Source organism: Fringilla coelebs (assembly GCF_963513975.1).
Source record: "Fringilla coelebs genome assembly, chromosome: 3".
Lineage (NCBI taxonomy): Eukaryota > Metazoa > Chordata > Aves > Passeriformes > Fringillidae > Fringilla > Fringilla coelebs.
Genome location: NC_140030.1, coordinates 3,576,833 through 3,603,360, shown reverse-complemented (window position 1 = coordinate 3,603,360; position 26,528 = coordinate 3,576,833). Strand labels below are relative to the sequence as shown.

At 49.1% G+C, this 26,528-nt stretch overlaps 1 protein-coding gene across 1 annotated transcript in view; it reads left to right on the top strand.

Annotated features, from left to right (window-relative positions):
* XKR6 (XK related 6) overlaps nt 1-26,528 on the top strand; it is a gene marked incomplete at both ends in the record, with an annotated part of 173,756 nt that overhangs the window by 127,634 nt on the left and 19,594 nt on the right. The window contains one exon of the mRNA XM_084203473.1: nt 26,113-26,309. Within this exon, the coding sequence (XP_084059599.1) occupies nt 26,113-26,309 (197 nt within the window). The remainder of the gene's footprint in view (nt 1-26,112; nt 26,310-26,528) is intronic.

Here is a 26,528-nt window from a genome sequence, read left to right as displayed (position 1 = left end):
GGAAGAAGGGACAAGTGCCTCCTCAAGAAGTTGAGTGATGACACAAAGCTGGGAGGAGCAGCTGATCACCCCAAGGGCTGTGCAGCCCGTCAGAAGCACCTTGATGTGTTGGAGGAATGGGCAGAGAAGTGTCTGAAATTCAGCAAAGGGAAATGGAGGTCCTGCATCTGGGGAGGAACAGCCCTGGGCACCAGCACAGGCTGGGGGTGACCTGCTGGAGCAGCTCTGTGGGGAAGGATCTGGGTGTCCTGGTGGATAACTGGCTGTCCTTGACCAGCAGTGCCCTGGGGGCCAAGAAGGCCAAAGTGATCCAGGGGTGCTCCAGGAAGAGCATTTCCAGCAGGTCAGGGAGTGATCCTGCCCCTCTGCTCAGCCCTGTGAGGCACATCTGGGGAGCTGTGTCCAGCTCTGGGCTCCTCAGGGCAGGAGGGACACAGAGCTCCTGAAGCAGGCCCAGCAACAAGAATGGTGGAGGGACTGGAGCATCTCCCTGAGGAGGAAAGGCTGAGGGAGCTGGGGCTGTTCAGCCTGGAGAGGAGACCCAGCTGAGAGGGGCCCTCAGCCCTGGGTGTCCCTGTGTGCAGGGAGGGCTCAGAGCAGGGCCCAGGCTCTGCTCCAGGGCCCAGCAATGGCGCCAGAGGAACGGGCAGGGACTGATCCCAGCAAGTTCCACCTGGACAGGAGGCAGAACTTCTTTCCTGGGCAGTGACCAAGCATTGAACAGAGACCAAAGAGGCTGTGGAGTCTCCCTCACTCGGGATATTACAGAACTGTCTGGACACAATCCCGTGCCCTGTGCTCTTGGATGGCCCTGCTGGAGCAGGAAGGTTGGACCACATCACTCTCTGTGATCCCTTCCAACCTGACCCATTCTGTGATTCTGGGATTCATGGGCAGTGTTTTATTTTGGGACCAAGATGGTCTTCTGTTTCCATACTCCATCCTCTGAAGTCAAAGCCTGGGGATGTCCATCAGGGATGAGGTGGGTGTCCCATACCATGATGACATGTCGAGAAGAGGGAGACCAAGAGCGGGAAGGCAGATTTGCCTGTGTAGAGGTAGCCTTTCTGTCCCAATTTTACCTTCTGGCCCTTGTTTGCTAAGGAGTCCCAAGCTGAGAAAGGAAAACCAGACCCTTTATCCCATCCAGGATCTCCAGACCTTTGAGGAGGTTCTTGTTAAGCCCACACTCAACATCCACCCTGGCTTGTCCATTTGTTGTTTGTGTCCCGCACCCTTGGTGTTAATCCCAAAGACTTTTTACCCCTAAAATTCACGCATCCACCCCAAAATGCCTCAGAGGAAACGAGGGGAGACACATGGAGAGATCAGAGGGGCTTTCTGCAGCTGGTCTCTGCAGGAGCCATCCATTATCCATCCCCATCCATCCTCCATCTCCATCCTTCGCGCGCCAGTTTTGACGAGGTTTTTGGAGCCTGGGAGGGGAGCATTTTTCCTGTGAAAGCCACAGAACAGCGAGCTCCAGCTCCTGAGCAGGCTCTCAAACACAGAGCCAAACCAGCCCCAGCTCTCCCTGCGCTCATTAACGTGCAACTGGGAGAGAGGCAGGAACTTCCAAACGACTCGCGAGCGGAGCCGGTGCTTTTGTTATTCCTCCTGTCGGAGCTGGTTCCACCTTTGATTCTGCTGGTGCTGGGAGGGGACTGCTGACAGCAAGGACTGAAAGCAGGAATCATCAGGAGAGGAGATGAAGGCCCAGCCTAACACATTTTTTTCTTGTCCTGTGCATTTAAAGAGCTGGGCTGGATAATCCAGGGGTTTGGATGGCAGGAATCACCTGCTTTTGAATGGCTGTAACAATTTAAATGGGGAACTCAGAGACAGTTGAGGGTTTTTTTTTCCTTCATAATCTCTTTTGCATGGTTTTTATTGAAGTGGTAGTCATGGGAAGAGCTGGAGTTAACTGGCATATTCTGTAATTCCTGCTCACTGCTGGGAAAACAGGCAGGAAACCATCAGAAAATAAGCCCCATAACTCCAGGAGCAATGGAGCAGTTTATTTGCCATGGGAGATACAGCTCTGCTTTCACAACAGCATCACTAGGGGGGTTGAGCATCATTTCCCAAAAACAGGAGGGTGAACAGGATCCTCTGCTGTACCTTGTAATGAGTTGGTGAAGCCAACTGAGACAGCAAGAAGACCTGGGTTCAGATATTCTCCAAAACGATTTGCTGGGCCACAGGCTGGAGTGAGCTTTATTTATCACCTTCATATCCCCCCCAGCGCTGTCTGTGGGGCTGGTGACCATCCTGCACACACAGGGATGATGCTCTCACCATGCTGGCTCCTCCAAAAGGTAGATCCAAAGGGTACAGCCCATCCTGCAGCTGCCAAGCTGGACAGAGCCCTGAGAAACCTGGGTTGAAGATGTCACTGCCCACACCAGGGGCATAGCACTGGATGGCCTTTAAAGACCCCTTCCAACCCAAACTATTCTCTGATTCTACCAAAATACATATTTAATTATCACATTGTTATATTATTATATCCATTGGGATTTTTTTTCATTGCAATCCAACCAAAACTCACAGGCACTACCATTTATTGCACTCTGTTGTTTTTGCAGGCGATAGGTGATTTACTAAAGTGTTAATTTCCTATAGCAAAAGTTATAATGGGAAACCAAAGTAAAATTGATTTTAAATTACCATGGCAAGCTTGCAGAAACACTCCCATTATTCAGAGGAGTGGGTGAAGGCACTGCAGTTTTCACTGCTGGGAAGGAAAATACTTTATTTAAGATCAGGGGCTCTCAAGTGGCGTTGCCAGGCTTTGGTGACACCATCATGGTGGAATCCTGTTATTAGGGAATGTTTTCTTGGTTGAGAACAACCTGATCCATGAAGAAAAGCTGTGCTACTGTTGGTTATTTATTGTTTTTTTCTTTAAATGGTTCTGGTGGGGATGGTGCTGTGGCAATCACCAAGAAGCTCCCTGTCTTGGATCAGGGTAACAGCAGGAATTTCAGGCATGACTTTGCCTCCCAGGGACTTGTCCTTGATATTCCTAAAAGCAAGGATTGCCCCTTCCCGCATGGACAGCTGCCCTCAGTTGGTGCTTCCCGAAAAACACCATTTTTCACTCGAAGGCTGCTGTCCTAAATTAACTTTCACCAAGGGAGGCCAGGGGAGAGGGAGGGGGCAGATTGCAAAGCCCAAACACAAAAATCTGCTTGAGCCAAGGCAATGTTTTTTGGTGCTGGGATGAATCAGAAGCAAAATACAAAATAATCAGCCCAATTGTGATGAAAACCAGACCAAAAGACCTCTTGAAGCCTCAGTAATGAGTAGTGGGGTCACATTCTGAAGGCTTTGCCCTTCTCCAGGGACTGTCCAGGGATGTGCAGGCTCTCAGTGCCCTGGGACAGGATCCTGTGCAGGGCTAATGCTTTGTAGAGGCAGCAGCTCTCTCAGACTGCCTGAATCTCACGGCACCAGAGGTGCTTTCCCATGGATCACTGACAATATGAAATGTTTACAATAAATTGACACAAGGCGTTATTACATCCTGTCCTTCCTGTTTGATGAGAGCAGAGCTGTGGAGGAGCTGCCCTGCTGCCCATACCCACCCTGCTCATACCATTCCCTGCAGGATCTGGATGGACCCACCTGGTTTTGAAGGCTTGGAATGTTCTGGAGCGTGGATGTGGCCAGATTCTTCCTGTTGGCCTCAGGGCCAGACACTGACCCTGAAATTCTCAGTTAATTACTTTATATGAGGTCCTGGAGACTGGAACAAAGCTCGATGTTACAAACAATTCCTTTTCCTGGCCAAGTAAATGACAGGAGCCCTAAAACTGTTCATTCCTCACCTGATGCTTCTGCTCCATAAATATCCTGTAAGGAGAGGGCCTGTTTGCACTCAGGAGCACACAGGAACGCCAGGATTTGATATGAGTAACCCATGGGAATGTTTGCTCCTGCAAGGAGAAGGATGAGATCAGACAGAACATTTGAATTCTTTGTTGCCGTGGCTGCATCTGAGGGTTCACACATAGATGTTGTGAGCACCCACAGCAGGAAAGTATTTATTGATATCAAAACCATTCTTAATCCAGCTTGGTTTCTTGGGAAAGGGAGGAAAGGAGGCAGTTAGACAAAAAGATGACTCTGTGACCAAGGTAGGGTGATCTTAGACATATGGATTTTGCTGTGCAAGACCCTGGGTGATTTACCCTGATTTCCTAAGTCATGGCTATGTTTGTCTGAGGAGTGGAGTCCTGGTGGATACTATTTCAGAACAGAAACCAGTGTCATGACATGTCCAGGGAAGGGAACAGAGCTGGGGAAGGGGCTGGAGCACCAGGAGGGGCTGAGGGAGCTGGGAAAGGGGCTCAGCCTGGAGAAAAGGAGGCTCAGGGGCGACCTTGTGGCTCTGCACAACTCCCTGACAGGAGGGGACAGCCAGGGGGGTCAGGCTCTGCTCCCACAGAACAGGGACTGGAGGAGAGGAAATGGCCTCAAGCTGTGCCAGGGAAGGTTTAGATTGGATATTGGGGGAAAAAAAACTTTCCTGAAAAGGTTGTCAGGCCTTGGTACAGGCTGCACAGGGAGGTGTTGGAGTCTCCATCCCTGGAGGGATTTAAATCTGTGTAGATGTGGCACTTGGGGACATGGGTCAGTGGTAAACATATTGTGCTGGGTGGATGGTTGGACTGGCTGATCTTAGAGGTATTTTCCAACCTAAATGGTTCTGTGACTCCATGACAACCAAATATCTGGAATGGACCAGGGATGGAAAACAAGCACCTAAATGAGACACAGCCAGATGTGGTGAGTCAAGAACCTAAATTTACTGATTGTTTTCAGCTGAAATCAAACCCTGCCATACCTAATCCTAAACTCTTCAGATCTGGGGGTTCCACTGAATGGTTAAAGTTTCCTTTGCGTCACTGCTATGGTTCAAATCCATCCCTGAGAGTTAAGGAGCTTTGGTAGTCTAGGTAATTGTACAGAAAATGATGTCAGAACAAAATCTCAAAGATCATGGAATCACAGGATCACTCAGGCTGGAAAAGACCTCCAAGACCATCGAGTCCAACCTGTGACTGATCCCCACTTTGTCACCCAGACCAGAGCATTGAGTGCCACGTCCAGTCATTCCTTGGACACCCCCAGGGATGGGGACTCCAAACCTCCCTGGGCAGTTCCAATGTCTGACCTCCCTTTCCATGAGGAAATTTCTCCTGATGTTCAACATGAACCTCCCCTGGCACAGCTTGATGCCATGACAAATGTAGTAGGAACCTCTATATAAGTGGACAGAGGTAATTTATTTTTCCTCATGTGCTTTCCCTCAGGTGTGTGGACATGGAATGCTGCAGGGAAGGTGTGTACAGACAGGTGGGACAACCTGATTGTGCTTTGAGATGCCCTGTCAAGACCCAGAAATTACCAATGAGTCTCAGTCCAGTTTTATGCCCCACAGAGCAAACTTGCTGTGGGTCACTCTTTCACACAGGCATCCCCTGAAGCCCACTCTTTCAGGCGAGCTTCCTCTAAGGAAAAGTGATTTCAGTTTCTCTTTCCTAGATTAGACATTAAGAAAAATGTATTGAGAGAAAGGGTTGTAAAGCATTGGAAGAGCCTTCCCAGGGAAGTGATGGAATCACCATCCCTGGAAGTGTTCAAAAATTGTGTGGATGTGGCACTAGAGGACATGGTTTAGTGGTGAGCGTGGGCTGGGCCAACAGTTAGACATGTCAGCCTTAAAGGTCTTTTCCAACCTGAGTGATTTCATGATTCTGTGATTCCTGCCAGTCTGTGAAAGTACCTGGAGTGCTTTATCAGCCTCAGCCCTGAGCCCTCTACAGGGTTTGGAGGGGACCTGTCTGAGAGAACAAAAACCAGTTGGGATGATGATGACACTGGGGTTGGTGGTGTCAGAAGGGGCTTTTCTCCTCCTTCCCAGCCCTACATAAATAAAGCTGGGGCAGGGGCAAGAATGCCTTTGTGAGAGGGCAGTGTTTTTGGCAGGGTTCCTGACCCCACCTGACCCACCAGCAGAATTCCCAACTCACCCAGATTCCCTGTGTGCTCCTTCCCTGATGGCTGAGACAAGGCAGCGTCGGTGGGAAACCAAGGCTTGGGGTTTGGCTCCTCCACAAGCTGCCCATGTGACTGCAGGCAATTTATTGCATCTCTCAGAGCCTGGGTCCCCTGCTGTTAATAACACATCCTTTCCTTTGCTGTGGTTCTGTCCTTGTCAGTTTAGATTGTAAGTCCTTTAGGGCAGGAGCTGTCTCTTACTCCATGTGCGCTCCGGACTCGGCACAATCCAACTCTGATCTCAGCAGAAGCCTTTTAGCATTGCTATCATATAAATATCAGTGATACCTGGGAACCAGAGCTCCTGGGTTCTCTGCCTGGGTCTCTCAACCGAGCACTGAAGCCAGGGATGAGTTTATTTGACCTGTTTCTCAAATAAAGACTGTCTGAAATAGTGGTCAGAAGGTTGAGGAGTACAGGATCTATTTATGAATAACTTTAATGTGGGGTTGATGGGGTGCAAGAGTTGAAAAGACAGTTGGGAATAAATAATATGAATTAGATTTGGCTTTCTGATAAAAAGTCCTAAAGGAAAAAATGGTAGGGGTTGCACTTACTCATAGAAGTGCTCCAACACCAGAGCAAAGGATTTGTGGGAAGTGTCTTGGCTCCACTCTGTGACTGTCACCCTGGTCCTTCACACTCCCCAGCCTTCTCCATTTGCTCCCATAACAAGCAAAGCTGTCCAGGGAGATTTATTCTGTCCATGTTCTGCTCTTTGCTGCTACAAACCCACCAAGGGAGCTCCCAAACCCCCTTTGGGTGCTGTCCCCTCCTCTAAGCACTGAACCGTGACATCTTTGAGCTGGTGACAGGGGGACCAGCAGCCCTGGAGGCTGCAAGGACAGAAGGTCCCAGTAGCTGTGGCTTGCAGGGACATGCAGACTGTGCAGTCAGTATCACTGCAAGGGATTCTTCCAGCTGGTTTGGGCAGCAGGGGTAAGATTCCCATGGGAAACATGTGGATGGAGCAATGACTGGAGTGAGGCAGAGGAGGAAATTGTTCAGTTGTCCTGCCTCCATGGCCTGTTACTGTAGAGATTCCCCTTCTGGACTGAGACCCAGGAGCTCCATTCCCTTGTCTAAACTCTTCAAGGTGCTCTGGCAGCTCAGTGCACCCTCAGCTGTGGGTCTAGAAGGGCAGAGGTCTTCTTCATGCCCTGTATCGCACCTGCCAGCAGTCCATGGATATCTTTGATATCCTCTGAAACAGGGTCAGGTACCTGTGAGTCTTGCCCTGGTCTCCAGCTTCTTCAGGGATGGCTTGGAGAAGCCAGCAGGAGATGCTGGAGCATTTCCAACACATGGAAACAGGGCTGGGGAAGGGGCTGGAGCACTGAACTCTGATGAAGAGTGCCTGAGGGAGCTGGAAAGGGGCTCAGCCTGGAGAAAAGGAGGCTCAGGGGGGACCTTGTGGCTCTGCACAACTCCTGACAGGAAGGGACAGATGGGGGGTCAGGCTCTGCTGCCAGGGAACAGGGACAGGACAAGAGGAAACAGCCTCAATTTGAGGCATAGAAGGATTAGGTTGGATACTGGGAGCAATTTATGCACTGAAAATGCTGTCCCTGACACAGCTGCCCAGGGCAGTGGTGGACTCCCCATCCCCAGATGGATTTCCCATCTCTGGATGGATTCAGAGGATGTGTGGATGTGGCACTTGGGGACATGAGGCAGTGGCAGACTTGACCCTGCTGGGTTAACAGTTGGACTTGATGACTTTAAGAACTTTTCCAAGCTCAGAGATTCCATGATTCTATGATAATGTACGGGATTGATCACCATAGGGACTCCTTTAAAAGGCAGTCCTGCTCCTCTGGGTAGGAAGGACATAAAAGTTATGGGATAAAGTCTGTTCTAGACAAGAACTGCTCATGGCATGTATCACATACCCACAGCTGTGCATTTGCTCCACAAGGGGAAAAAATAGGCCAAATTAAGAGATGATGGGAACAAAAGAAAACCCAGCTAGCTCTGGGAGCTCCCATTCCAGCTGTCAGATGGGAATGCATTCCATTTTAGCATGGACTTTGCTTCCCACAGGAAAATTCCTTTCCTACCTGTTGGCATGGCACTACCACAGCCTCCATGTCCCCCAAATCTTTTCCATGGGGGAAGTACAAGTGATTCCTTAAAACAACTTCTCAAAATGACAGCAAGGAGGTGAGAAGCATCTGATAGGGAAATGAAGCCAAGGAGATGGGAGACATCTGGTATCAGCCATCAGCTCTCAGCCAGTCGTCTGGACCCTTCTGTAGTCAAGGGAAGGAGACAGGAAATCCGTGGGAGGTGTTGCAGACACTTATCAGGAGATGGGATGAGTGGCTTTCTGGAAATCTCTCTCTTTCTCTCTGTTGATAAAAGAGGGAACCGAGATGATGAGTTTGGATCAGCTTTCCCATTTTCCAACAGCTGAAGAATGGAAATCTCATCTGAGGGGGCTTGGGTCAACAGTGGTGGCTCCAGGAGGATTTCCAATCATGTGAGCTTGAGCTTCACAAAAAAGCTGTGAACAACTGGAGCATCCAGGGCCATTCCAGGGGCTTGGGGTATGACACAAAATATTCCATTTATGCCAGGAAGAAAGGCTGCACCTTTCTTCCTGGTGCAGGGGAATCACGGGGAAAGGGACTCGATCCCAAAGCTGCTTTAAAACGCGCAGGCTCGGTGTCCTGCTTTTGGCTGTCACCTCAAGTGGCAGGACACGCAGGCAGGGGGGTGGGAGGTGGAGACTTTAATTCCCTCCAGAGCCTGGAGATGACTCAAGCCTGCAGCATCCTCTTTCCAGCAGAGTGTCCTCATGAGACCACGGTGGAAACCCAGCCCGCTGGCAGCCGGCCACCCCGCGCGGCCGAGGGAGCGCTTCCAACAGCAGGGAATCGAGCCCCGGCAAAATCCTCTCCAGGCCACCCTTGGAGCCAGCAGAGAAGAGCCTTCCTGACACTCTGCTGTGTCCCAGGGGGTGTTCCAGTGTTGGATATCCTGCCCAGCAGCCCCAACACGGGAACCTGAGAGCTTTGTCTCCTCAACCGGCTCGGGGGGGTTGATGGGTTTGTCTGGGATGTTCGATGGCCAAGGTCAAGCTCTTGCCTTCACGTGTAGCAAAGAAGGGCTTGGAACTCACAGAGAAGGGTTCGAACCAACATGAAGGGGTTTGAACCCACAGGAAGGGATTTGTACCAGTAAAAAGGGATTTGGACACACAAGGGGGGATTTGCACCTACAGGAAGGATTTGAACACACAAGGTTTTTAACCTACAGGAAAGGATTTGAGCCTACAGGAAGGGGTTTGAAACCACAAGAAGGAATTTGAACACACAGGAAGGGATTTGTACCAATAAAAAGGGATTTGAACACAGCAGGAGGGATTTGAACCTACAAGAAGGGGTATGAACCCACAAAAAAGGATTTGAACCCACAAGAAAGAGTTTTAATCTACAAGAAAGTGTTTGAACCTACAGGAAGGGCTTTGAAACTGTAAGGAGGGGTTTGAACCCACAAAAAGGAACTTGAATCTGTACCAAGACATTCATACCAATTAAAAGGGATTTGAATACACAAGGAGGGATTTGTACCTACAGGAGAGATCTGAACCCCCAGGAAAGGGTCTGAACCTGGAAGAAAATACTTGAACCTACAGGAAGGAGTTTGAAACTACAAGAAGGGATTTGAACCCTCAAGAAGGGATTTGAACCCACAAGGAGGAATTTGAACCCACAAAAAGGGATTTGAACCCACAAAAAGGGGCCTGAACCTACAAAAAGGGATTTGAACCCACAAGAAAGGGTTTCAATCTACAATAAAGGATTTTCATCTACAGGAAGCAGATTTGAAATCGCAAGAAGGGATTAGAACACAGAGGGAGCAGATTTGAGCCCACAAGAATGGATTTGAACATACAGGAAGGGGTTTGAACCCACAAAAAGGAATTTGAACCCGTACCAAAGCATTTGTACCAATAAAAAGGGATTTGAACACACAAGGAGGGATTTGAACACACAAAGAGGGATTTGTACCTACAGGAAAGATTTGAGCCCACAAGAAAGGGTTTGAACCCAGAAGAAGATACTTGAACCTACAGGAAGGAGTTTGAAACTACAAGAAGGGGTTTGAACCCACAAAAAGAGATTTGAACCCACAAGGGAGGGTTTTAATCTACAATAAAGGATTTTCATCTACAGGAGGCAGATTTGAAATCGCAGGAAGGGATTTGAACACAGAGGGAGCAGATTTGAACCCACAAGAAAGGATTTGAACATACAGGAAGGGGTTTGAACACACAAGAAGGGGTTTGAACCCAAAGGAAGGGATTTGAAACAATAACAAAGGGATTTGAACACACAAGGAGGGATCTAAACCCACGAGAAAGGGTTTTAAACTACAATAAAGGGTTTGAATCCACAAGAAGAAGTTTAAATCCATGGGAAGGAGTTTGAACCCATAGGAAGGAGTTTGAACCTAAAAAAAAGGGCTTTGAACACATCTGGACACTCTCCTGAGTGGCAGGAGAGAGCACTCAGACACTGTTCCCAGTTGGGTATTGAGGTCTGGGCCAACATGGTGGCTGGTCTGTTGGAGGCAGGGAAAGAAGGATGGATGGAAGGATGGAAGATGAAATGATGAATTTTTTGGTGGAATCTCTAGGACAGTCATTGGTGTTGGCCAGGCCTTCCTGTGCCTGCCTGCCATGGCTTACCTGCTAAAGGAGCTCAAACATTTGCAGTTCCAGGGCTCAAATACCTGAAGTTTTAGACCAGGATTGGAAGGACTTGTGTCCTGGGCTGACATGCTCAGAGCCAGCTGCAAATTTTTATCTGGTGAGGCTGTGGAGGCAAAGGGCAACTTGAGCCAGTCCCAGCTCCCAGTGGATGCTCTGCAGTTCCAGGTTTTTGGACAGGACATCTCTTGGACCTCATTCCAGTGGGCTCTGTTGGTCTTTCCAAATCTCTGCAAACGTAGGAGGTGACAAATGCCACATCCTGTGATATTTGAGGTCCTGACTCCTGTGGAGAGCCAGGCAGGACTTGTAGGGGCAGGAGGGCTGATAGGCAGTGCCAGGCTCCTTGGAAGATGTGCACAGGGAGGTGGCATGTCCCTCCCCTGCAGAGCTGTCCCCTGAGCTGTGGTGCAGGACACATCACTTGAAGGTGGGTTGACAAGAAGAGAAGGGTCCCAAAAGCAGGAAATGGGTTGTGGCACTTCAGGTAAGCTACAGGGACCTGGCTGGGGAGAAGTGGGTGGTGCGAGGGGGATGTCCAGGGAGGAGCTGAAGGAATCAGGGAATTGGTGTTTTGGGCTAGGGGTGAGATCCTCACTGAGTCCCAGAGTGGTTTGGGGTGGAAGGAACCTTAAAGTTCACCCAGTTCCAACCCCTGCCATGGGCAGGGACACTTTCTGCTGTCCCAGATTGCTCCAAACTCCATCCATCCTGGTCCTTAACACTTCCAGGGATGGGGAATCCACAACTTCTCTGGGCAACTTCTCTGCTGACCCAAATGACACCAGAGTTTTTCTTCAATCCACAACTGCAACCTCCCCAGCTGCAATTCCTTCATCTCCTCAACAATGAAAACATTTTCTGTGCTTCTGTTTAAGATCCCTGGAGTGTGGGAATCTCCTCCAGGTCCATCCCAACAAGTGTCTCCACCACCTTTCCTAGCCAGTTCTGCAACTTGCAACTCACAGCCTGAGCTTTCCCAAGCACTCTGGCCACACACCTTCCTTCTGGAGAGGAAAACTTTCCCGTTCTCCTTGCCTGGGACCCTTGCCTCACTGCACTGGTTTAAATCATCCCTCCTGGAGGCAAGATCAGAGGAGATCAGGAGAAAACAGGGAAAGCTTTGGAGGCAGCACACAATTCCAGCAGGGAAAGGCTGCATGTTTGCACTTTGGAGAGGCATTTGGGCAGTAAATGACAGAGGCACTGAATTATTCCATGGGAGAGGGAGGAGGTATGAGTGCAGGAGGGGAAAATCCATCCATTCATTACAGAAATCAATAGCTCCCACGTGTCATTGAAGCAGGCCTGCCCCTAGAGAAATGCAAGATGGAAGAGTCCTCCACTGCTTTGCTGAGGGGAGCAGAAACTGTGCCCAGGCTCAGCCAGGGGAAGGTGCTGAGGGAGATTATCCAGTGGTGGCTCCTGAGTCACGTCTGGATCAATGCATTCAGCAATTTATTGGTGCTTCTGGGATAGATCTCATCCAAGCAGCTGCAATAGTCAATGTTAATGCAAACATCCTCCACGCAGGGCAGGGCAGCTGCCTGGGCTGGAGCAGGTGTGTGAGAGGCATCCAAATGGGCTGGGGAAGCATTTGGAGCAGCAGGAGGTTGAAAGGACGTGTATGAAAATGAAAGGCTTCCTTTCCTTTGGATTAATCACTTCCAAAAGGAGCCCATCCAGCAGGGAGAGAGAGAAAAGGGCCTCCCCAGCTGGAAGCTGGACTTGACGGTCATTGCAGAGTCCTTACGACTGAAATTATTCTATTCTATTCTATTCTATTCTATTCTATTCTATTCTATTCTATTCTATTCTATTCTATTCTATTCTATTCTATTCTATTCTATTCTATTCTATTCTATTCTATCCCATCCCCTCCCATCCCCTCCCATCCCATCCCATCCCATCCCAAATTAAACCCCACCAACCACCACTTGCCCGGGGGAAGTCACTTAACCTCTCTGCCTCCATTTCTGCACCTAACTGTCCATGAACATCCCTCCCTTGGGCTGAGCTGCAGGATTCCATACCTCACCTCCCAGATGCTGCTGGCTGGCAGAAAGCTCCTGTGACCTCATTTGTGTCACTTGGATAAGCTGGCTGCTGGCATGAGAGGACTCAGCTGCGCCCAGAGGGTGGTGGAGCAAGGACGTGGTCAGGTGGCTTCACTTTTATTAAGCTGCAAGCAGAAAGCTCCTTTTAAATTAGTAAGAGAATAGATAAAAGATAAAAATGCTGTGGTACTGGGTAGTTCCATGCCTAGGCTGGTTCTTCTCCTGAACATGACCATTAGAAGATGGTCCTCTTTGAAATATTGTTTAGAACCAATCTCAGAGCTGCCTGTTAAATGGAACAACTGCAAGTGCTGCCACCCACAGGCTCCTGCTCAGCCTGACTTGATGAGTTTTATTATATATATCCTTACTTAGAGCCCCCAGAAATCCTGGAAGCAGGCAGAGGGGCTGGCAGGCCCGTGGTTAATCACAGGGCTGGGAGGAGACTTGGAAAAGAACAGCAAGTGAAGCAGGGAAGGATGTTCAGGTGAATTTCCTGAGGGACGTTCCTGTAGGGATCAGCAGGATACACCCATGGAAGGGTTCCTGTACCTTCCAAAAAGGCTGTGTCTCCTCTCCTGATGGCCTAAGACATCCTGGTGGCCTTTGGAAAGCCAGCTATGATGGGATGGCGAGGCTTGTCTGGGTCTCCTCCTTCCAAAGCCGCTGGAGGCTGCACTGGCCCAGCAGCGAGTGAGAGTTTAGAGGTGCTGTTGTACTCACAGCCCCTCGAGGAACAGGGAACGTGCACGCTCCAGAACCCGCCAGTGCCTTTCCTCTGGCCAGGAATAGCTGATGAGTAATACAAAGCAGCAGAGGTAATAAATATTAAAGAGCTGGAAAATGTGAAAGTGCACGGGCAGCGGGGCTGACAGGCGCTGTGGGTGTGAAGTGCAGGGATCAGGCTTTGCTCCTCATCCCTCCGAGAAAAAAGTGTAGGAATAAGTGTTGCAATTATTTTTTGTTAATTGTCTGCTGAAAGGCATCACGGTTCCAGCGGGCTGGTGAGCTCATCCCTGGCCTCATTTCCTTTCTGTGTCCCAGCCATGGTTTTCCTGGTGTAATGTGTCTGGAGCAGCGGAGACACAGCCAGTGGGAGGAAGGAGATGCGACACCAAGGATCTGAGGGGTCTGTGTGGTGATGAGGTTTTGTTTCCCAGGAGGCTGCGTGGCTAAAAGATTGCAGATTTGGATTAAGTAGCTCATGGTGTTTAATTTCCCCATCCCTGGAATGTCCAAGGCCAGGTTGGACGGGGCTTGGAGCAAGATGGGATAGTGGAAGGTGTCCCTGCCAGTGGCAGGGGGTGGAACAAAATGAGGCTTAAATTCCCTTCCAACCCACAGCATTCTGTGAGTCTGTAATGCTGTGGTGGGTGAATTGAAGGCAACACGTGGCAGTTTGTGAATGTCACCTGTCCTGGCTACCATGAGAGGTCACCAGAGTTGAGGAATCCACTCTCAGGTTCTGCAAACTCTGAACTGCTCCCTGCCCCTTTCAGCCCGGAGTGTGGCTGTTCCTCAGACAGGGACGATGGTGGTGGCAGTCAGATGCCATTTCTGTGCTGGAATTTTCTTCCAGTCCCTGCTCCTCCCACCACACATGATGGTACAAGGTCCGTGGGCCAAAGACACTCTGCCTTTACTTTGCAAGAGCCAAAATGCCCAGAAAACCTTTCTCCCCCTTGTTCTGGTCCCGTCAGGATCCACGCTGAGGTGCGGCTGGCTGGGGCTGACTGTGGTGGGACAACAAGGGTTAAACTCTTTCCTGGCAGGCTGGGAGGACACCGTGTGATTTCTCCGAGCCCGGAGAGGAAGGCAGGCCCTCGCTAATGTATGCGCAGCTTCTGTGGAACTAAAAATAGCCACGATCTGAGGCTGTTCTTCCAGGATTTCACAGGCGCTCACCCAATTTTTAGCTCCTTCTCCTCAAAGGGATGGCAAAGCCAAGGCGACAGTCGCAGCCCCCGTGCGAAGGAGCTTTGCTCCAGGGATGCCTCTGACCCCTGCGGCACAGGGGAGCCGGGGATGCGCTGCTGAACGCACAGTCCCGGCTCTCTGACGGTCCCTGGCGAGGCTGGGGTGAGCTCAGGAATGCCTGCTAGCTGCTGAACAGCATCCCGAGTTTTTTCTGGGAGCCCCGGTGCTCTGCTCTGGATGCAAGCGGCGGGCAGAGCGCGCTGCAGCTGGCAGCGAGCCACAGCTCTGACCCTGGCAGCTCTGCAGCAGGCAGCAGCTTCTTTGCAGCTGCACCAGCTCCTCAAGAACCAGCTCTCCTTTTCCTAAGCAGAATCCTTTCCCCCTAAACCCTTCCTGGCTGCTGTTTTTCTAGCATGCTGTTTGAAAATCCTGGAGCGTCCACCTCCTCAGCTCTACAAAGCCACTCTCCGTGGGGGTTAGGAGAGGATTTGCTGCATGGAAAAGTCTTGTCTGGTGATTTCAGGTCCTGCTGAAGCATCAGTCTTCCTGATGGCTGGGGAGCCAGTAAATACTGTAAATTCAGGGAATGCTCTCCTAGAATCCCTATCTGATCTCCCAGCCGCAGAGGTGACCCCCTCATCTTTCCCAGCAGCCAGAGTGTGGGAATGGAAATGTCTCCCTCTGAGTGAGGGAACAAACTCCCAGTTTTGTTACTGTGATCCTGGGGTCCACATTGGCTTTTGAGGGTTCAGACCACAGGGAATTTGAAGTGTCTGTTCAGATCTCTGGACCCACTACCCCAAACTGTTAAATCCCTCAGGAAGTGAGAAAACCTTAGATGAGATAACTGCAAGTGTCTCCTTCTCCAAGGGACTCACTGATAGCAAAAATCATCTCTTTCCCCTCTCCTGCTCGGCATTCCCCACCAAGGGATCTCTGTGAGGAGATGAAGATGCGTCCCTGTCACTGACTGGTATCCCAGAGCAATGCCAGCTTCTCCTCCCCTGAGATACCCCATGGCTCTGGTGATGACAAATCACTTCTCAAGACCATCTGGGTTAAAACACTGTAACGTGACCCATCCTGTTCAAAGGGTGAGGTGACTATTCCCATGTGCCTCTGAGATCACATTTTGGGTGTCCTCAGGCATTTGCTTGGGATTTTCTTTGGCATTTCAGGGAATTTCCCTTGCTTGGAGCCGAGACAAGTCAATCAGAACACCCCTGCTTCTTTTCAAGGCTTTCAGCTGCTCCTGCAGGACTGGCTGGACTGGGACCATCTTTATTTCCACGAGGAGAGCCCTGACACTAAACCTTATTTTCACAAACACACTTGAAGCAAAAACTCAGTCTGAGTCCAACTTCCTGGTCCCTGTGTAAAGCTGTTTAACAGCTTTGATTTAAAACAGAAGGCTTTGCCGGAGGCGACAGCATCAAGTGTTGGAGTATCCTTAAAGCAAATAAGCATGTGCAAAATAGGGAAGGGACTGGGTTTTAAGAATTCATCACTAACTTAGGAGGGAAATCCTTGATAAAAGAGAGCATTTGGCTAAGTGCTAGGACCATCCCACGTGTGATAGATGCTGTGACATGTCTCTGTAGCACCCATCACTTAGATACCCTCTCCTGCAGCCCCTGCTGCTCTGCTTCCTCCTTCATGCAGCATGGAGATGGTTTCCACATTGAAATTTAAAAAAAAGGGCATCCATGCCATGGTGCTGGAGAGGTCTTGGGGTTTGTATTCCTGTTTTAGAGCTCTGCATTTTGGAAAATAATTAACAAATGAAAACACAAACATGGTTTCTAGGAGCCTGGGTCAAAACAATGGCAGCTGCAGCTACAAAGCTATTCTCTGATTCTGTATTGATTTACTGAGCAGAGACCTGGAAATGGGGATTTTGCAGCCTGGATATCCAGGGGAACCCCTCAGCCATGGGGATACAGCAAGGAAAGGCTGCCAGGCTGCTCCCAAAACTGGGATTATGGTGAATTTGTCAATAACATTCATGGCTATCTCTGCAAATAAAGAAACACTGGACAGGCTCTGTCTAAGCAAGGATAGTTTAGTAACAGCCAGGCTGGGAAAGGATTGACAAATCAGTGCCAAAAAGTGGGGCTGTTTGGGGCTAGCACTTCCTTATGATTTGTTTCTCTTTCTCTGGTTGTGATCTTTCAGCCTGTGAGTCAGAGAAAATTACTCTGCAGCCGAGGAAGGGGAGCAGTCACAGAAACAAATCCCAGAAACATCTCCCAGATGGAGCAACACGAGCAGCTCCTGCACCTTTGGCCTCTGGAGTTTTATCTGCAGTGATGCCCTTGCCCCACTTTCCTGCCCTGCGCAGCTGCTGGAGGTTGTGACCCCAGGGTCTGTCAGCAGGATGAAATCACACCTGCAGCCCTGCCTGTGCTCTCACAGTCCCAAATACCCACTTAAACCATCAGTAAAAAGGGATTTGAACCAAGACCAAGAGTGCTACCCCAGAGGAGGGGGTGTAGGTTTACATCCCTTTTGCCTGGCACTGCCACCAAAGAAATAATTTCAGAGGAGCTGGGGACACTGCTCAGGAATCATCAGTCACAGAGCCCTGTTTTGTGTATCAGAACCCCCAGTTATCATGAGTTAAATCAGCCTGCAAATATCAAAGCTGTCGGAATCAGATCCTAAAAATGCTACAGTGTCATGCTTTTATTTTATTTTATTTTTAATTCCATCTAAAGGATGGAGTTTACTCTTTCCAAGGAGGGGCTGATTTGTTAACATTCTTCAAGTAGTGGAAGTGATCTTGGGCTGAAAGCTATTTCACCATCCCCAGGAATGTTCAAAAAACATGTGGATGTGGCACTTGAGGACATGTTTTGGTCCTGCCCATATTGCTGGGTTGATGGTTGAACTCAAGAGGTCTTTTCCAAGCTGAATGATTCCACGATTCTGCAGGGATTGGGGTTAAATGCTGGGACAGATCATCCAGAGGGGCTGTGGAATCTCCATCCTTGGAGCTTTTCAAAACTCAACTGCACCAGACCGTGACCAACCTTCCCTAACTTCAAAGTTATCCCCACTTGGATGGGAGCCTTGGTCCACAGACCTCTACCATCTCCTTCCAACCTAAATTCTTCTGTGATTCCATGATCCTTCCCAACATAAGTTTTATAAATCAGTTGCATCTTTTGAGGTTGGTGTGTAGTAAAGCCATCTGTGCTTTAAAACAGCTTCAGACTGGCTTAGAATATGAAATTGTAACAGTTTCTCCTGTGCAGCAGAAGTCTGGGACAATCATTCCTTCAAACACAAATTTCAGTTGCACATTTGGCAAAAAGAGAGAGTTTGTAACACAAATTATTAATTCTTTAATGGGAGCTGATAAAAACAAGCAGATAAGACTTAGATCAGAAACTGCATGGCAGAAGGGCTAAACCCCTTGATGAACACACTTTTTGTTGCATTTTATTCATTTTTTAGGTATAAACCATATAAGGAAATCCCCCAAAAATGTCAGAAAGCACCAAGAACTCCAGTTCTGAAGATCAGGGCCCTGATGAAGGTCATCAAAATGATTATTTAGGTGTGTGTGGTTGGGATGACCTCTGAGGAGGCTGGATTAGAGCTTGTGCAGAAATAAGGATCCCTTTCTTGATTTTGAAATGAAAAGTGATCTTTCCCAGTTCAGCATGGTTTTGACCCAACACAACCAGCAGTAGTGAAAATAAGTCCTGCACACTCCTCAAGGCCCAGGCCAGACCAGAAACAACTCCCTAGAGACAGCTTGGATGCAGCCCCCTTGTTCTGGAGGAGCTGGATGCCATGGGAGCAGCCAGAAAAAGCTGTGGAATTTCAGGACCTGGATGGGACCCTGTAATTCCTATTTTGATACTTGAACTGGGAACAATAACAATCCATCTGTGAATCCTTGTCACTGGCATGTGACATTACAACAAAGAAAACACCTAACAAATGCTGATATTGAGCACATTAATGATGATGGCAACTCCAAGTTGGAGTTTGATTTTTTTAATAGACAGCGTTTCACTTTCCTACTCCCCTGTTGCTCCAGCGCTGCGTCTCCCATTCCTTTTATATCAGTTAGAATGAAAATAATTCATTAAAATTAAAAAAGCGGGCCAAAGCCGCAGCTGGTGTAAATTGCCAGAGCCCTGTGGATGCCAGCTCGCTCCAGCTGAGATCTGCCCTCACGTAACCTCATTGTAAGGGGATGTTCAGGCAGCCTCTGCTCCCAGCAGTGACACATGGCCTCGTTTCCTCCCCTCCAAGGAGAGAGATTTTAATCTGGGAACACCCTGCAGTGCACGAGGCCCCTTGCAAGAAGATGAGGTGGCAGGAGGGTGAGCCCTCAGCTGAAGGACACCCCCCATTCCCATCCTCTTCCTCCAGGAGGGAGCACCAGGGAGAAGGTTGGTGCTGTGGGATGGTGCCCATCCATACAATGTGTGTTGCTGCCACGTCACCGAGGTGACAACCACGCTCTTGTAGTGCCACAGGACATTTCTGAACATGGGAGCCAGCAGAGTGACAGGTGGCCAAGAAGTCCAAGGGCTTCCTGGCTGGAATATCCAGGAACAGTGTGGCCAGCAGGGCCAGGAGAGTGACTGTCCCCTGTTCTGGCACTGCAGGGACACCTCCAGTGTGTGGGAAATGGATTTGTAGAGACTGTGATAGCATGAATTATAACATCTGTATTGTCTCACCCTTCACATGAGACTGAAAATGGAATAAAAGTTTTTCAAACACCTCTCAGTTGTCCCATATCTGTGTCAGAAAAGGGCTTAATCTGACACCAGTGCTGGGGACAGCCCTGGGACCCTCATTACAAGAGGGACATTGAAGGGCTGGAGTGTGTCCAGGGAAGGGAACAGAGCTGGGGAAGGGGCTGGAGCACCAGGAGGGGCTGAGGGAGCTGGGAAAGGGACTCAGCCTGGAGAAAAGGAGGCTCAGGGGGGACCTTGTGGCTCTGCACAACTCCCTGACAGGAGGGGACAGCCAGGGGCTCTGCTCCCAGGAACAGGGACAGGATGAGAGGGAACAGCCTCAGGCTGTGCCACATTGTGGCATCACCATCACATTGTGGAGCCACCATCCCTGGAAGTGTTCAGGAGGTGTGGATATGGCATTTGTGGACATGGGTCAGTGTTGAACAGGATGGGGCTGGCGTGCTGGGTGGACTTGATCTTAGAGATATTTTCCAGCCTCAGAGATTCTGTGATTCTCTGGCTGGGTCTGGCTGAGATGGAGTTTGTTTTCCCCACAACAGCCCCCACACTGCTGTGCTTTGCACTTGGAGCTGGGAAGGTGTTGGTAACACCCCAATGTTTTGGCTACCACAGCATCAGAGCTGTCTCTCCGGCATTCCACCCCAACAGAGGGCTGGGCACAAGCAAAATCCATTTTCCATGTACCTGTACTGATAGACCAGGTCATTTCAAGACCTGTCCATGGGTGCTGCAACTTTACCACACCCTGTACAGGGCCAGGGGTTAGAGTCAATGATCCTTGTGGGTCCCTCCCAACTCAGGACATTCTGTGATTCCATGCCAAAATCTTAATATAATCATTAGAATGGTCCAGGCATATTCGGACTCTCCCAAGTCATCACAACCTGTGCAGGTTTCAGCAATCTGCAAGGGCCAGGAATCATTCCCAGTGCTGAATAGGGAGGAAGTTTCCTGGTTTTGGAGGAGGAGAGAGCTCATTTCTTGCATCTTGGCCTGTTGGCCTCAGGAAACGGGATCAGACTGTTACAGCCTGAGATTCCTGCCCTTGGTCAGCCTGTGGCTGTGTGGGACAGGCCACCAGGACCCTTCTGCCCCCAAAGCACAGCTCAGGGCCTGTCCTGATGTGCCTTTCTTGGCTCCCAAAAGTGCTCTGACCCTTTTACACATCCTCATATCTCAGAATCTTTTTATACTAAAAACTACATGTATATTACAATTACTTTCCAATACCCCTCACCAATGTTAGACAGTGAGCTTCTACTCCAAACCAACCCAAAAGTGCCAAGATCACCTGGAAGATGGAGGCTAGGAAGAAGAAAGAGAAAGACTGGACATGCCCAGATTCCTCCATCTTGCCCCCATTCTAAAAACCCCAAAAAATCTATTTTTCACCCTGTGATAAATTCACTATCATTCTACTTAAACTTTCGTGGCTTGTAAATCCTCATATCAGGTTGGTAATTTTTTCCATGGGTGAAGATCAAAGGCACAGGAGTCCTGGGCTCTGTGCCAAAGTCTCTGAGCCCCTGGGCAGGGTCTCGAGTCCTCCAGGGCAGCCAGAGGAATTTCCTGGGTTCTGACACTCATCCTCCTCCCCTCAACCAGCCCATTGCCAGAGGCATCCCCCTCCATTTCCTGGTGACACTAGGAGCCACCTCAGCAAATCCAACCCTGCCAAGGCCCAGGCACGACCCTGCAATAGCTCACCCTGCAAAATTATCAACACAGCCCCTGGAAATTTTGGCCAACTAGATGGATGTAGCCACGCAGAGCTGAGCCTTGCCAGCTGGCCAGGGCCTGCTTCATTTCATGATACAAAACCAGAGCCTCCAGAATCCATCCCCTGCCATCCCCTTGGAGCAGCTTCTTCCACAGAGCTCAGGGTGGGCTGTGTTTTTTACAGCAGGAACATCCTCTTCTCCTTCCTGGTGGGCTGCTGCAGCTCTTCCCAAAGGTTATTTGACCACATTTGGTGGATTTGGCTCCTTAAAAAGGGACTTTGGAGCAGGGACAGCAGTGACTTTGACCCCAGCAGCTCGTGTGCTGCTGTGACATATGTAGTAAATAAGAGTGAGGGTAATTATACCAACAGGAATTCTGGGAGCCCTGCCAGGAGGGAGGGGACAACCAATCCTTTGTGCACTAAAAAAAAAAAAAAAAATAAAAAACATCACCCCAATCCCCCTCCCAACCCCAAATTAGTTCTGTCTCTTGAAGCTGTGATGAGACTTAGAACTAAAAATACACACAAATACACACACTCTTATACAAAAATAGCCAGCATTCAAAAAAAAAAAAAAAAAAGCCCAAAGTTAGGCTCCTGTATCCAAAATTAAGCTCTTAAATAAATAAATTAGCCTGATTTTCAAAAGCATGGAGCAGTGAATGGTTTTCACTGACATAAGAGGAAGCATCATGTTGCTAAAGATTGAAGATCAGGCCTGAATATGGATTTTAAAGTCTAATTATAGAAGTCTGTTTGCCACCAGCTTGACCGGGAACAATGAATTTCAGGTGAAATGACATTGATTTTTTTTTTTTCTTAATTCTTCTTAAGTTGTCTACACTTAACCAATGTTAGGAAAGGTTTGAAAGACCCTCAAAAAGTAAATAAAATAACATAAGGAAACAGATGACCTGGAATAAAACTCTTTACACCAGTTCTGTCCATTGCTGTTTGGAAATAGGGTTAAGAATTATCAGTGTTGGAGCTGCGTGAAATTTTATGTTGATTAATTAAGTAGAAATTAAGTAGGTATTTATTACTTGCTGAAAACCCACAAGGTGGAAATATTACTTTATTACTTTTATCACAATCCACTGGCATCAAGAAGGAATGGGATCTGAGTCATTCCTTTCCTCTCTTTGCCAGATTTGGGTCTGAAGGATGCTGAAGACAGAGCACCATATTTTTTCATGGACCAAAGAGAAAGAAAAATGAAGTTAATTTACTTTCAGCTGCAAATGGTCCTCAGAGCTGCTTTGCCCACACTTCCCAACATTTGCCAAGGGGTTCCTGAGGTCACAGTCCCATGGGAGAGGGACAGATTTGGGGTCAGGTTGGGCAGGGGTTTATGCTGTGAAGGAATTGCGTCCACCCTGGATGGAGGAGCATCAGCTGGTAGGGCTGTGCTCCACTCGTGTGGTGTTTAGAGGCAGGGGACAGCACTAAAAGATCTGGGGTTTGATGCCAAAAAAACTTTGAGAGCATTTTTTTGGTGCTCTCTGGCTCAGTTTCCTCATCCATGGAAGAGGCACAATGCAGGTGGCCTTTGCCAAAGGCTGTGGGCTCAGCAGTCAGGGAGAGCTTGGTGTTTGTGCCACTGCCACTGATGGAGACAGATCAGGACACTGTGTCAATCCCATGAATTTGAATATTTTTTCTGTGCATTCTGCCTCCATGGATTGGTGTCATGTCCTCTTTCTGTGGCCAGTAAGAAAAATCTATGCTTAAACTGTGGCTGGTGGTGAATCCCTAGAGATTCACCCTAACCCCAGAGATCCAGGAGAAATCATTGCAGGACATTGTGTCCCTTCTGATAATTTCTTCCTAATCTTTTTGAGTGGCCCAATGTCATTGTTGCAGTTTGGTTCAGCCAACCTGGAGGGCTGGGAAAAGTAAAGATGGTCTTAAAAAATAACCCAAAAGTGGAGACAGCTGTTGGGAACAGCAGTGTGGAAGAGTAGAGATGTAGAAAATGTGAACTGTGGGAAGGCACTGAAAGAATTTTTTTTTTCTGGAGAAAAGGAGGTTCAGGGGGGATGTTCTTGCCCTCTTGACAGGAGGGGCAGCTGGGGTGGGGCAGGGATTGGGCTCTGCTGCCAAGGAACAAGGGACAGGATGAGAGGAAACAGCCTCAAGATGCAGCAGGGAAGGTTCAGGCATGAGGAAGAATTCCTTCAGGGAAAGGGTTATCAGGCATTGGAAGTGGCTGGTTAGGGAGGTGGTGGAGTCATCCTCTCTGGAGAGACATGTGGATGTGGCACTTGGGGACACAGGTTAGTGGTGGCCTTGGCAGTGCTGGGGGAATGGTTGAACTTGATGATCTTAGTGGTATTTTCAAACCTCAATAATTCTATGATTCTGTGGAACTGTGTGGTTTTTGTTTTGTTTTTTTTAATCTGGAGAAATTAAAGGTTTACATGGCAACTATGTGCAAACAGGTAAAAGACTGCTGCAGGGTGAAAACCAACAAATTCTTCCTATCTGTGCCTGAGGTGATGAGAAATGAATGGTTTAACCTTCCAAAGAGGAGTTTAGTTTTTGTGTACCAGCAGGAATGGGAGCTTCTGGGGAGGGGGAGACCATCCAGGACTACAGGGCAGATTTGGTGGAATTTGGCAGAGGTGATGGTGCTTTTGCCAGTGGGCAGCCCCTTATTGGCACCACCACTTGGCTTTCGCTGGCCCCGTGTCAATGACATTACAAAAACCATTGCATTCTCCTTTTCTCTGCTTTCTCCTTGAGCCACGACACTCTCCCCGACTTTGCCTTTCTAGCTAAACTGCATTTATTTAATTCCTGGCTGAAGGGAAGGCAGGATGCCTGTGTCATGCTGCAGCTCCCGGGGTTGGGGTCTTCCATGGAAATTCCAAGTGCAGGCGGTGGGTTTGGTGTTGGGAGAGCAGGTGCTCCATGGCCATTTCCGTCCCACTCGGGGTCTGCTGTGGATGTCACACCAGTGTCACCAGTGTCGTATGACTGGCGTAGCATTTTCTCGAGCGTCGAGCCCCATCTGGTGGCTTTCCTGCGTCATTTTTTTTGGTGTCCTTGCGGTCCCTCTTTCGGGATTTTTCTCCTCCTGTGCCGGTCAGGAAGGACAAGATGCTGGATAAAGGACAGGGTTCGCAGAGCTGCCTCTGCTCCTCTCCCAGCTCCCCGTCCCTGGGTATAATTCGGAGATCCGGAGGCTCTCCAGGCTCACGTCCTTCCCTCCTGCTCTGCCCGGCTGTGCAGTCTCGCCCGAGTGGCAGGGGATGATCTAATCGTTTTGGCCAAACCCCAGCTTGTGCCGTGAGCCCCTCCCAGAGCCTCCAGAAGGCGCTTCATCCCTCTGCCGCGCTGGCAGCGGAGCTGGGACAGATGAACAGTCCCGGGAGGGGACATTTCCGACGACTGACTGGCTCAGATGACCAGCTTTAGGGTCGGCTTTAGGTGAAATGGTTCCCATCCCAAACGAGGGTACAGCCACCGCTCAGGAGGAGAGGGAAGACGACACAATGTTGGATTGTCAATCCCTGGAAGTGTCCAAGGCTGGGCTGGACAGGGGTTGGAGCAACCTGGGATAGTGGAAGGTGTCCCTGCCCGTGGCAGGGGGCTGGAACAAGATGATTTTTAAAGTCCCTTCCAACCCAAACCATTCTGGGATTCTGTGATATCAACAGGCATTGGAAAGGACTCTGTTAGGGGTCTTTTCTTAAATGCCACTAGTCCTGAGACAGAGGCAATGGCAGAGCTGTGCCTGTCCATGCACAAGACACCTCCCTGTACTCCAACATTGCCCAAAGCCTCAAAGCTGACCAGGGACAAACTGTGGCCTGTCACATCTGTGAGTCACACACATGCTGCATGTGAAGGTGGTGTCTCGCTGCTCCACCTATGATGAAACAGGGTCAAATCATAGAATCACAGAAAATCCTGAGCTGGAAGAGACCCGCAAGGATTGTCAGATTCCAGTTCCTGGAGAACTTCAAGCATCCCACAATGAGCCTGAGAGCATGGTGCAAAAACTTCGTGAGCTCTGGGCTCTGTGAGACAAGCTCCTTACCAGAGTGCTGAGGGGGTTTAGATGGTCTGTCGAGCCACTTCCAAGAGTTAGGACCAATATTTTTCATGTGGGTTCTCTTTTTGTGATGAAAATTAGGTGAGGGGTTGTTTTCTTGTGTTTCAAAAGCATTTCCTACTCCCAGGCTTCACGTTTGGGTGGTACCAGTTAAAGATTTCCCACCCTTGCAACACAAATGCACTTCATTATATGGTCTTGTTCTCAGGGTGGCATCCAGTTTAAGGCTGGGCTTTATGGTCTTGGAGGTCTTTTCCAACATTAATGATTAGTCAGATTCTAAAAGTCCTCCTCAGATCTGACAGGAGGGACCGTGTGGTATTTGCTGGGGTCCCCAGGATTGATGGGGGAGGGATTGATGGATCTGACTCCATGTTCTTAGAAGGCTAATTATTATTTTATGGTATTGTATTATATTATATTAAAGAATGCTATGCTAAAATTATACTAAAGAATAGAGAAAGGATACATACAGAAGGTTTAACAAGATGGTAATTAAAACTCATGACTGACTCCTCAGAATTCTGACACAGCTGGACTGTGATCAGTCATTAAATAAAAACAATTCACATATTGGATAAACAATCTCCAAACCACATTCCAAAGCAGCAAAACACAGGAGAAGCAAATGAGATAATATTATTTTTCTTTTCTCTGAGGCTTCTCAGTTTCCCAGGAGAAGAATCCTGGGAAAGGCGAATATTTCTCAGAAAATATGACAGTGACAGGAGTGGAAGAACCACGCAAACCCCAATGTCCCCCCAGAACCCCATTGCCCCACAAACAGATTTTGCTGCAACTCCAGCATCTCACACCCAGCTTTTCCCTCCTGTTCCCTGCAGGTATATCCGAACAATGTACCTGGGGATCCAGAGCCAGAGGCGGAAGGAACACCAGCGGCGTTTCTACTGGGCTATGATGTACGAATATGCAGACGTGAACATGCTGCGCCTCCTGGAAACGTTCCTCGAGAGCGCCCCTCAACTGGTGCTACAGCTCTGCATAATGATCCAAAAGAACCGTGCAGAAACATTACCATGTAAGTGGCCCCCCTCTTCCCCACCTTTCCAGCCTCTCCCCCCTGCTCCCAGTGCCCAGCAGCTGATGGATGTGCTGCTCACTTCCCGCCCTGGCTGGGGGCTGCCGCTTCGGGACAAATCTCTGCTGCGTTCGCTGGGTAAAATTTCTGCTCGTTCCTCTGAGGAGAAAAAAAAGTCAGTGGCAAGGAAAAGATGGGATTCAGCTCTTCCACGCCCAG